General features: G+C 51.1%; 1 protein-coding gene across 5 annotated transcripts in view; it reads right to left on the bottom strand.

Annotated features, from left to right (window-relative positions):
• Window positions 1-1,502: 1,502 nt before the first annotated feature.
• The window catches only part of LOC119396692 (uncharacterized), a 30,229-nt gene continuing 19,119 nt past the window's right edge, over window positions 1,503-12,612 (bottom strand). The window contains exons 1-4 of one of the 5 annotated variants that reach the window (XM_037663998.2): window positions 12,087-12,426; window positions 11,395-11,499; window positions 3,912-3,975; window positions 1,503-2,459 (exon numbers count right to left, since the gene is read on the bottom strand). In XM_037663998.2, coding sequence (XP_037519926.1) covers window positions 1,703-2,459; window positions 3,912-3,975; window positions 11,395-11,499; window positions 12,087-12,294 — 1,134 coding nt within the window. In that variant the 5' untranslated portion in view covers window positions 12,295-12,426 and the 3' untranslated portion in view covers window positions 1,503-1,702. Of the gene's footprint in view, window positions 2,460-3,911; window positions 3,976-11,394; window positions 11,500-12,086; window positions 12,427-12,612 lie in introns of those variants that run through there. The other 4 variants (XM_037663995.2, XM_037663994.2, XM_037663997.2 and 1 more) reach the window with 4 other exon arrangements.

Here is a 12,612-nt window from a genome sequence, read left to right as displayed (position 1 = left end):
GGGAGGGGACGCGCATGCGCTGGCGCCCATCGCGGCGCTGCGTTGCGCAGGAGAGAATTTCGGCATGTCGAGCCCGCATTTCAGAGGAGTCAACCGAAGCAAGCGCTGGACAACGCGCGCGCAGCGCTCTACCGGCTTGAAGGAGAGGAGACTAGAGGAGGAGAGTAGCGCATGCGCCGCGAGAGCAGAAGCGAGAACGCAGGATAAGCGCAAGCAGCTGGTGAGAGATAAGTGGAGAGAGTAACGCGCAGCTGCTGGAGAAAGGGAAGGAGAGTTGCGCATGCGTAGTGCGAGTGTGGACAAGCATGCCGCGCATGCGTAGTGTGAGTGCGGACAAGCAGGCCGCGGGACATACCCCCGAGCAAGAGATGCTTCGCATCTAAAAGACAGTTACATCGCACCCTTCGACAACGACTAAACGTTGATCCAACGGTCTGGTTCACAGGGACAGAAATTAAACTCGGGTGTCGTGCTTTCGATTTTTACAGAAAAATGCTGAATGTGGGGCGGGCTCGCGCAGTGAAAAGTAAAATTCAGCAGATTAACCAAGGCTACCACGGATTGGTTCGCCCTTCATGAATTCTGCTTTACCATTTGTATCATCTGGCATTATTATTTGTTACTTGAACCTTGGGCCGCCCTATTCATGGCAGACACTTCAGGGTGGGTTACGGCAGTTCATTGAGGAACATTAGTGGCTTCAATTGTGAATGTAGGGGATATTCCCGTAAAATTTAATGATGTGTTACATACACGCAAGGGTTGTATCAAGGATTGTATTTCGAAGTAGTAGGGGTGGAGTGTTTAGACATCTCTAGCACACAAAAGCATTAGTATGTTTCGTGTCACACCATAAATATTTCAGGCCATAGACGCTCCACTGCCGTGTATGCAGGCAGAATAGTAAACGAAGCTTGTTGGGCTAGTTGGTGCATCATTACTTGAAACACGTGGCGCAAGGTTGTAACCTTGTTGCAACCTTACGCCACGTATTTCAAGGAATAGTAAACATTGGCGCAGTCAATTGCCGCAAGTAGCTCTTGAATGCGGGCAGCAAAGCGCAGAGGGATAGGATTGTAGCGAAGTGGAGCAAATGGCGGAGTTGGATAACGACTGCACACATGGAAGGTCAGAATTCCTCCCGCCCCCCCTCCCCGAAAAAAAATGTTGGCTGCACCCCTGATCTCTAGTATATACATAACGGGCGCGTGTGTGCATATACACACATACAAATTGAAGTTTTTGTAAGGGCCCGGGATGGGGAAGGGAGGGTTGTTTAAACTTACCGACCAACAATTTTTGCCTCTGCCTATGACACTCGCAGAGGCCACCGCCAGCATCAACGAAGAAGCTTTTGCGGCACAGTAATTTTCCTAAGATACGCTAAACCATGACAATAGGCAGGAAGCAAGAATTACCTTTCTCCGAAGATCATGCGAACACTCGTACGTCATCGCGGTTGACAATGGAGACGAAGAAATAAATGACGCAGAGTGAAAGCAGCCACTGCGCTTACTATGTATTGTTGTCAAAAATGCGCAAGACAAATGTATGTACACAATCCAAGCCGTATGGCCCAGCGCGGAAATCGTTGAAAGGCGCACCCCCGCTTCCGTGTTCCCCGACACGCGCACTGTCTGCCATCTGTCTCCAGACACGCACGAGAGGAACAGCGTCGTTCAGCCCTTCTTATATCACACAGTCACTCAGCGTCAGTGTCCTTGCTGAGGTCGAGCTTGATCTTCTTGATCTCGAGCTGCAGCAGGCGTCTCTTGAGGACCTCCGTCTTCTGCTGCTCGACGTAGAACTTTTTGTGCTCCAGGAGCATTTCCACCTTGGCAGCCGCCTGGCGACGCTCCTCCACGTGGACGTCGGCGACGGCGGCAATCTTGCGCTGCTCTTCCGCGTGCAGACTGGCCAGGGCCATGGACCTCTTGATCTCCTGCCGGTAGAACTCGGCCTCGGCGTCAGCCCGCCGTTCCTCGGCCTCCAGCTTGCGCTTGGTGGCCGAGAAGATCTGAAAGTCCAACTTCGTCTTGAGGTCGTCCTGCGACCCGGCGCCGTCCGCAGGGAAACTCTCGCTGCCCGTATTTCCGGAGGGCGTCGAGTCAGTGCCAGCGTCGTCCAATGGCCGGCTCGGCGCTTGGTCCTCCTGCCGCGCACAGAAGAACGGCGGTGAGCTTGCTTCAGCGCCTGTGATGGGTTGCGAGCCGTTGGCGTCGACCTCGCTACTCGCGTCGTCAAATTCCTCGACGACGACGTCGTCAACGTCGACCGGCTCTAGCTTGACCTTGACCCCGGTGTGCATCTCCTTAGACAGTGAGCGGACGTCGCTCAGTACAAGCGTTGGGGCTTCGCAGGAGGCCGTGCCAGCGGGCACCTGTACCATTGTCGTGCTGGCAGATATCGACGACTCCGATGTTGGGACGTTGTGTCTGTCTTGGCTTTCGACGTACCTGCTGCAAAGAAAACGGCGCGCAAAGAAAGCGAACAGCTTGTGAAATAAGTGCTCGAAATATGAAATAAGTGCTCGAAATAAGGGCCGGCTCACCCTAAACTTGACAACATTTGTAAAAATGAACATTTTTACACCTTATAGCGTAATAGGAGCAGCTGTCTTTTGATGTGGTATCAGCATAGACGTGCGCAGAGGGGGGGCAGGGGGGGGTCGGCCGCCCCCCCTAATCATCTAAGAGGGGGGGGGCGCAAAATCTGCCCCGTACATTGACCCTTCAAGTCACCTAAGAGGGGGGAGGGGCGCAAAATCTGCCCCATACATGGACTTTTTAGGGTGGGGGGCGCTGCGATGAACCTTCGCCCCCCCCCCCCCTAATGAGGAACCCTGCGCACGCCTATGGGTATCAGTATATAGCACGGATCGACAAGTCCTTACTGCATGTCCACGAGCGGTTGCACACAGAAGCACGCTAAATAGCTAAAATTGCTTTGTGCTCGGCACTGTTGCTGAAGTGCAATCATGCAAGTCGGGAGCGCCGTCTGGCTCCATGCGCTCACGTCCTGAACGACGGAGAGCCACAGCCCGAGAATTCAGAAGGGTGGAAACCTTTGGTTTTATTCGAAACGATGCTGCCCCTGGCACTTCCAAACATTTAATTCATCTTAGCTCTGCGGAATCAGCGCGTAAAGGTGATTTTCTTTACGTATGTCGTTCTTAGGCCACTGGCGAAGTGGGCGTGGTCTGAAGACATTCTTACCAGTGCATGGTGGAGAGCTAATTAATGACGGCAAGGGGAATCCGAAAATGGAATAGCAAATCACTGACTCTATGTCAGGTATTTCTAAAAGGTGTTCACCTCTGCACAGGATCTGAAACGGGCCCGGCGCTGCTACTGGCTCCCGCTGGCTGCTTGGTACACCAACTGCAAGCAGGATAAAACACACTTGGTTCACGCGTAAAGCAACAGGGCGTCACGCCACAGAAGATACAGCGGTGTGCACGTGCTACGTACACTCGCCGCCATGTATGGCGCTGAGGGGACGTAGCTCGAAAGGGCGGGGTCGGGGGTCCCTGAAATCTCGTCCACTTTACCGTTAACAACTTTTTGGCATTGTCTGTTGCATGTGTATATATCGCGACACGCCTTCACCAGCTGCCACGCACAATGTGCCGCCATGGCTGCGATTGGCGCTGACTAACACTCCTATGTTTATCAACATATATACCCCAGAAAGTGGACGGGAGGATGACCGCCGCCGTAGCTCCATCGACGCGTTATTCGAAGGTCGCAGGTTCGGTCCCTGCCGCGGCAAGTCATCTTTCGTCCACTTTACTTTCTTCAATTCATATTCTAAATACTACAGTTAACACCCCCTGTACTTTCCTTGGCGTTATTGTCTGTTAGTTCTCATTAATATTGACTCTATGTCAGGTATTTCTAAAAGGTGTTCACCTCTGCACAGGATCTGAAACGGGCCCGGCGCTGCTACTGGCTCCCGCTGGGCTTGGTACACCAACTGCAAGCAGGATAACACACTGGTTCACCGTAAAGCAACAGGGCGTCACGCCACGGAGATACAGCGGTGGTGCCGTCACATTCGATGTATGGGAGCCATTGGCGTAGCCGAAAGGGGGGGGGGGGGGGTTCGAACCTCTCCCCCGAAAATTTTCAGTTTTGCATGTGTATATATACACGCACACATACAAGCGCACGCACAATCATACATGAAGTATGGTCAACCCCCCCCCCCCCCCCCCCGAAAAAAATGCTGGCCTCGCCCATCATGGGGGTTCCGTATGTAATATTACTATGTATAGAGACATTCACAGCAGCCCAAAAATATGGCGGCAGATGGGGTACTATGCATGCTGACGTCAAATTACTTGGAATACAACACCTTTGCCAGGGAATTGCTCAAATACACATAGGCGTGCGCACAAGGGGGGCAGGGGGGGGCGGCCGCCCCCCTTAATCACCTAAGAGGGGGGGGGGGCGCGAAATCTGCCCCGTACATTGACCCTTCTAGTCACCCAAGAGGGGGGGGGGGGGGCAAATCTGCCCCATACATTGACTTAGTAGAGTGGGGGGGGCGCTGCGACGAACCTTTGCCCCCCCTAATGGGGAACCCTGCGCACGCCTATGCAAACACATGAACACTTCTGAAGCTAGTTTGTGTGTGTGGACGTCTCCTTGGCTTTCGTGTAAGTTTCTTTGCACACATTCATTCGTATGAAGGAGCACGAATAAGTATAATTCAACACTGTCATGTCTTACCAATTATTCAGTCACGAATCAGACTTCAGTAAATCAAATAGATGCCGCTGAATTAACTACACATTCCACAGAAAAAATATGCAGGACACCACATCAACATCATGTTTGAGGCTTGTGAAACATTTGAGCAGAACATTATTGAGAACTAAAAGACAGTAATTATTGTCTGTTAGTTCTCATTAATATGTCTAACAAGGAAAAACGAGATCTAAAGTAATCTTCTTTTCCTACATTGAGCAGAACGGGTTCTCCTAAAGTCGTTTTATAACTTCGAGAGCCATAAATTAACTACTTTTTTCTTAATTTGGTTAGGCACGAAATTGCCGCATAAACGACGACAGCATTAAGATTTAACGCTTCAAGTGTGTACGTTGGACGGTCGTGTTGTGCTGATTTCGTGGTTCCCCTCCCTGGAGAATTGCTCAGTGGAATCGTCCGCACGCCTCAAAGACGTACCGAACCGTGGACGGGTTTTCAAGGCACCACCGCGGCGGAGGGGAGTAGGGGTCGGAAATAAAGAAAAAAAAAGAGGCACAGGAAAGAATCGACAGCGGGTTGCTTGGATCTCACGGGAGGGGTGCACCCACTTCGAAGCCCAACGATCCGAAGGCCGCGTCTGCCCCTCACTGAGCTCAATCGTGTACAGAGTGGAAGTATACATTCTTACAACCGCTATGTGCACCGGCCGAGTTGAGAACGCTAGCGCTAGCAGAAACAAAGAATTATACAATGAAATGATCTCTTAGGTAATAAAAGATATTCAGTGTGACTACACAGAAATGTACAATCACGCACGCAAGAGTGCCCTTGTTTTCGGGCGACCTAATGTCAGCTGGTTTCATACGCACATAAAGGTTGATAGGGTCTTCTAGCAGTACCGGTATCTTTGTGGTCAGCACGTCACTATTTTTAATCTTCAAGATTTGTATTCGATCGTGAATGAACTGGAGGGAGTACAAAGAAACAATTCAGAAGGCAGCACGGCAACGCCGAAGGATAGCGTGGTTACGCCGCTCCGGGTAGCACGCGTCGCCGCATTTCGAAGACTACAAAGGCGGGCCGAAGCAACCGTCCTTGGGCGCCCATCGAACGACCTCGAAGGTGGAGCTCCTTCCGTGGCTTCGGCCTTGGGACGTTCTCCCCGATCCGAGACAGCAACACGCCGTCAACAAACTTTGGCGCTCCGGAAATGGGGCAACACGGTGCTCCCGTTTCGAACCCCTCATTAACCCGTTTGGTCCTGAAAAACCGGCAGCTTATGAACGGTTAGTAGACGGGGTATACATCGCTCACGCATTCGGCAACGCTCTCAGCTACGGGGACAGAGTATTCGTGTATGCATCGTGAGCTGCGTGCCAAATCTTAGATCCACCCACGCGGAAACTGGGTCGAGCACGAAGCGAAAAGGGTTGACAGCTTGCGTACCTCAACCGGATTAACCCCTTACGCAGCTCAGACCCCTTCGGTATCTTTCAATCCCTTTCGAAAGGTTTAGGCCGAGAGCTTGAACCCTTTCATAGGACTGCGAAGCTGGGTCAAGGTTCTACCCTTTTCCGTGCACGTGGGGTAGCGAGCTCAGAGTAACCCTTTCAGCAATGCCCGAGTTTACGGGCTGAAACACTTTGAATCCTTTCGTTTCCGAAAGGGCTCAACCCGTTAGACACGAGCTTAACCCTACACCTGACCTGAAACCACCCGAGTCGACGTTCCGCGGCTCCCCAAAGGGTGCCACCCGTCCGCCACGCACCGGTCGGCGTTCGCCTCCGCGACCTTGTGATCGGAGAAGGGATCCGATGGTCCTTGGACGAATCTAACAGCCTTGGATCGAAGACTCCCCGGCACCCAAGTCAGCCTTGAAGGGGTCCCGTCGCCTTGAGGGGCCCCACGGTTTCGCAGCCCCATCCCGACTCATCGGCTGGCCTTGGGTCTTCGCGAATGCGCACCCCTTCTTGCAGAGAGGAGGAAGAAGTTGAGGAAGTGATAGGAACGGCTTGTATTCGCAAACTGTGTACTGTGTGTGTTCCGTGAGGTGCCGGAGGAGCGTGGTGTTACGCACACTCCTCAAATGTATATCAACTACGCCCATAGCAAAATCCTCCCTTCCGCAACGGTGTGGCATTAGCAATAACATTGCTTTGAATTGTTAGCAGAAGCTATCTGCGAATGTACACGCAAGGGTGAGTGAGTAAAGGTCTACATAGTGATTGTGTTGCTGTTTTACGGAAGGGGGATGCGAAATATGAATATATTTAACTATTACGGCGAAAGCCTTAGATGCCTCATGAAACGCGAAATGGGACCGTCGGCGTCAACACTAATCGAACGAAAAGAGTCGCAGGTTATCAGATATTCCGAGATGAGTGATACTAGGGTTTTCTTTGTGACTCTGTGGCTTTATAGATAGCATTTTACTTTTTTTTGTATATATAGTTAAAACTCATTTTACCGAAATTGAGGGGAGCCGCGAATTAACTTTGTTAAATCGAATTAGACATTTCGCGGTCACTTAATTCGGTACATTAGATTATATGGTGTAGCGGCCGGTATCCGGAAAGCTACCGTGGCATCATATTTGCGTAGCGTAAATCCGCCAAAAATGAAATTTCGGCCTTCGGAAACGACCGACACCTCTATAGGGTGTATGAAGCAACCAAGATTGTCACCACCGTTGAGCACTTTTCTGACCATGCCTCTCGGTTCTCTGAAGCGCGACAGCCAGCCGCGACTTGCCTAGAACTCATCGTCACCCAGCAAGCACGCGAACGAGCGAGCATTTTGTTGGAACAGATGTCCGCTCCCGGGGATGTTTTTTTGTCCGCAAATCCATAAACCATGCGAAGAGGGGCTCTTCCACCTTGCCATGCGGTCTTGTCTTCAGCGCTTTTTTTTTCTTTTTTTTTTTTGCGAGAGGAATTGCCAGACGAAGTGGCGCGGAGGATGTCACCTTTCCCTTTCAATATTGTAGAAAGAGTACAGGTCGGAATGCCATGTGCTGCAGCCACGTCACATTTTTTTGGCCACTCGTTACAGCACGAATTATGTCCGTTTTATAGTTCAGGGTAAGCCTTTTTTCTTCTCTTGTGGGGCTCCATGTCCGACATGCTTCCGAGTGGTGCGCTTGCCCGCACACGCCACGTCCGCGTCCACGAGGTAGCAAGGCTAGACTGAATGTAGACTTAACAAGTTGAGCTTGACAAAGACAACGTGCGCTCAAAGAGAAGTTCATGAAATAAGGGCAAAAGCACGAATGAATATTGGGAATACCCGCAGAAGAGGGGCGGCGGGAACAATAAGCGGCGGCGCGCACCATCTGAGGCATGCGGCACGAAACGTTTTTGCCGCTGGCGCCATCTGGTAAATGCAACCCAAAATTATTCGTTTTTTGTGCCGCGCAGTATTGGACGAAGGTGCTCCGCGATGTTGCCGTTGGCTCGCAATCAATAACTTTTGGGGCGTTCTCTACAAAACAGACCAAAAATAATCAATTTTCCATCTCATTTTTCGAAAAAAAAAAAAAAAGGTTCGTTAAATCGGGACAGATCACGAAATTTGTTTCCATACGGGCGTGAGGGAGAATCGGGGTGTCTTCATTAAATCGGGTTTCGTTAAATCCAGTTTTAAGTGTGTAACACTTTACGTAAGCACACGTTAGTCTGCGGCACGGTTTCAATACTTGTCTCTTGCTTCATATTGCGCAAGTTTTCTACGGTTGGCACAGGGTGCATTTTCGAGATCGAGCCAGATCGGGATGAAAATTTTTGACGATTGGCTCCGTTCCGAAACGTGAATAAAGGGATCGCGATCGAGAAATGTGGTCCCGATATGTCTTGATTGCGATAGAGATTGTACCGCGTGCCACCCGGCCATTATTTCGCGCATTTGAACCAGGGTGACTACCGAGTTGACCTTTCTAAATTCCCTGAGTTTTCCAGGTTTTCCCTGAGCGTTTTTGCTAAAATTCCCTGAGTGAAGCAGAACTTCGTTTTATGTCAAGATGGGTAGAGACCATATCGCTCGGTGATGTCACTCTCTAATACGCACGTTAGAAAATAAAAACGACTTAATCCCATTTGAATAGTACATAGAACAGTTAAACCTCAATATAGCGAAGTTGGTAAAAGCGGCAACTCACTTCGTTATATCGAAACTTCGTTAAACTGAAATTCGACCTTTCATGCAAGGCATAGTTACTGAAGGATTAATCTTAAACTGAAAATGCCACAAGAATGCTCAACTAATATGGCAACATGAAAAAACTTTTTTTATTTTTTGCGTGAAAAAAAAATCAGTTTTGTTGAGCGTGAAGTGCAGCAATCACAGTTAAATGCCTTGCCGAGTGGCACATGTATATACGAAAAAAATGCGGGTTTAATGCACTGCGGAATTGCGCTTGTTCTGCTGCTGCGGGTTGTTATCAAATCCTCGCGCGTTGCCCAGAGCAATGCAACGCCTTTGCTACCATGTTGCCCAGTCGAACCATTTGCTCTCCACGAACGCAAAACATCGAAAACCATCCCACGTTAGAAAAAAAGAGTCACAGTTTCACCGCGAGAGCAAAACAATTAATCCGATAGCAACAAAGAGGAATTTTATATGAATATAGGCTGGCAGCTCGCTCCTTCGGAAAACGCAGCCGCTGCACTGAGAGAAGTGCCCTATCTATGGCTCAGGGGCGGCTTCAGGTACCTAATGGGGGGGGGGGGGGGTACAAAGGCTGAAGCCCCCGCTCAGCAGTGCATTTTGGTGGGTCACGCATATTTACAACAGCCCAGAGGGGGAAATGTGCATAGGGAAGCAGGAAAAGGTAGAGCGATGAGAGAGGTAGAGAGCAGGGACAAGATTCTCTTTACCCCTTTTGGGCAGTGGCAGGCAAAGCAACCTGAAAAAGGGGGCAAACTCAACAGGCAGCCTGACAAAGGAGGTGGACGACAGGCACTGAAGGGAGGAGGCGGGGACTGGCTTAAGGGGGGGGGGGGGGGGGGGGGGGCGATCGCCGCTACGCACCCCCCCCCCTTGAATCCGCCACTGCTATGGCTTCAACGGAAGTTTTGCAATTAGAGCACAACACCTGCAAAGGTATGAGACGTCTGCTGATCCCCACTAAAGATACTGCGGCACACGCGACCACGCCCGCTGGTACAAAGTACGCGCTTCCTGTCGGACTTACGCAACCCCCCCCCCCCCAACCCGCTGGCTCCTATCTCCATGTGCCCATCGCGCGAACGAGACGGTCCCCGTTCGTCGGCAGCGCTCGCGCGCTTTCACTCGCGCATGGAGCATACGACGCGCGGGTGATGTAATCGCGATTTGGACTTGATAAGGAAGATCATGGCGAAGGCATAAAATTCGCGTCGGAGTGTCTGTACATTTGCTTTCGCAAAAAAAAAAAGCAATATAGCTGCGGGCTAAGATCTCATGAAAGCACGGTAACAGCCTGAATTACGGCACATCCGATTATGGTGGAAACGTTACTGTTTTCCGACATCGCGCGCCGAATCGAGCCAGTGGGACCCGTGCTGGTGTCGCGAATTTCGGTCGCCGCTATGCCTTGGCTCTGAAAAGTTTTGTAATTCGGCTTTGTAGCAAACATCCACGTGGTGTGGCTGGTAATTGCGAGCTGCAGCCCCCCAAAATATCGGTTGACTGCCTAAAACTTGTTTCAGCATGTGCCCTCATCGGGAAAAAAAAGAAAAAAAAGCTTTCACTTGCAGTGAGTTACGCTAGCTCTTGCCTGGAAATTTATTCTATTCTTCACGGAGTCCTAAATAGCATATTTGAAGCTCGGGATCCGAGCGAGTGAGCTCTCCGATGACAGCCAACAAGCGTCGTCTTTTTTCTCGCCGATCGGGATGGCTTGCCAGATACCAGCCTTGTCGAAGACATCCGCTTCCTGAACGATCGCGATCGCTGCAAGATAACTCAAGCTCGTTACATCTACTGCTACCGCTTCTACAACTAATCATGCTTGTTACTTGACATGCGGCGATAACAAAAACACCTTATCGGGCGCTAACGCACAGCACGCGCGAGAAAGAATACAGAACTACACCGCGTAGTCACAGAACACCCTGACAACATTGCGCGATACGATGTGTCGTGGTTCATGGTTCCCGCATGCCGCGCATTAGCCTGATTCTCTCCCACTCCACCGCTCCGAAGGCGATGACAGCATCGAGGTGCCCCACTTCCCCGCAGCCGCAACGGCCGTTTGATTTGAAAAATGCGTTCACAAAATATCGAGCCAGTGCTACCGCGACTTTCGTTGCCTTTCAATAAAGTTACTGTGGATTTTCCCTGATGGGAGCACAATTTCCCTGAGTTTTCCCTGAGAATTTCCAGACTACCCAAAATCCCTGAGAATTCCCGGTTTTCCCGGTTTTCCCGGTCGGTAGACACCCTGTGAACGCACTAGCATGCAGCAAGGCGCAGCTTGGTTGATACATAAAAAAAAAGAAAAGAGAGACTTCAGCGCTTACTAATCGCTGGCAGCGCAACAATAATCGTGTCAGAGTAAAAAAAAAAAAAGAGAAATAGTGCGAAATATTAATTTATCGAAGCGGTGTGCACCCCCTACGTATGAGCAAAAGTACACTGCTTGATAAGCGGGACCCCGTAGTTGATTAGAAAGAGAGAAAAAAAAAAGTAACAATATATTACTAACCACTATGCGGGCTTCGGCGACGCTCAGCACGCGGACGATTCAAAGGGAGCACCGGTAATTTCCTCGATGGCACGGCATCGGGCGCAAGGCGGCGCCTTTTCCACCCTGCCGCGAAAGAAACATGCTGGCGATTTGCGGCAAACCATGCGGCAAACGAACGCTGCTCGGAGCGCGCGGCTGCCGGCACTTCTCGCGCCACCGGTAGGCGCTGGAACCAATCACAGGCACAGGCACTCACTCACGTTCTCCGTTAGAGATGGGGGGAGGGTAGCTTGACGACCCCCCCCCCCACCCCGCTTTTCCTAGAGGGTGTTGCCCCGTCCCACCCCACTGAGTCCCTTGCATACGATCACAACACAATGCAAAGACGACGTATGAGGGGGGGGGGGGGTGTACGTCACTCGCTCGCGTTCATACTCACGTTCATACTCACGTTCATACTCACGTCTACTCACACCCATCTTCACTCACTCATACTCACGCCCTTGGAATGAGTGACCTATGCTGGAGAAACCGAGCTTATGCATTTCTGTATCGCATGAAAGCGAAAGTCTTTGCGATGCATTGTGGCTGCATTCGGCCCCTCATCGATCACTTACAGCGCTGTAAGGAGCACCGGCAGCCACGCTGTCCAAGCATGACGTATCACTCACTGAATGCTGTACATGAACGGCTGTCTAGCTGCTACTCACCGAACATTTGCGCTCCGACTGCGTACACGAAGTCTTCCTCGCGGAAGTGCTTGCAGCACACACGTGCGTGAGAGCTTGGTTCCTTATCCATTCTAAGCTTTGTAAGCCACGCGTCGCGCAGTTTCTTAGCTTTGGGGAAAAAGTGAAAGCTCACGCCAGTCTCCGTCGCGTACGTATTGCATTGTGGCACGGAGCAGTAGAGTACCATGCCGCCGATGACTTCGAGTGCACTTTCCTACCTTGTGGAGTCTCTATAGGTGTCCCCTCACATGAAGTGAGAGCAAAACAACGCTGTTCCACGAGGGAAACGCCAGTAAATTGTGGTTAAAGAACGCGTTGCAACCATACACTTCCCTACGCCCGAACAAGGTGGGATCACGTGATCCATCTTTTCACGTCACGATTGCAGCGCCGCATCTACAGCGGCGGGCGCCGTGCGAAATTGCGCATCACGATTGCAGCGCCGCATCTCTAGCGCGGCCGGGGCGCCGTGCGAAATTGCGCACAGCCATGACCTCCGAGACTT

Source organism: Rhipicephalus sanguineus, chromosome 6 (assembly GCF_013339695.2).
Source record: "Rhipicephalus sanguineus isolate Rsan-2018 chromosome 6, BIME_Rsan_1.4, whole genome shotgun sequence".
Lineage (NCBI taxonomy): Eukaryota > Metazoa > Arthropoda > Arachnida > Ixodida > Ixodidae > Rhipicephalus > Rhipicephalus sanguineus.
This window is presented reverse-complemented; position numbering and strand designations above follow the sequence as displayed.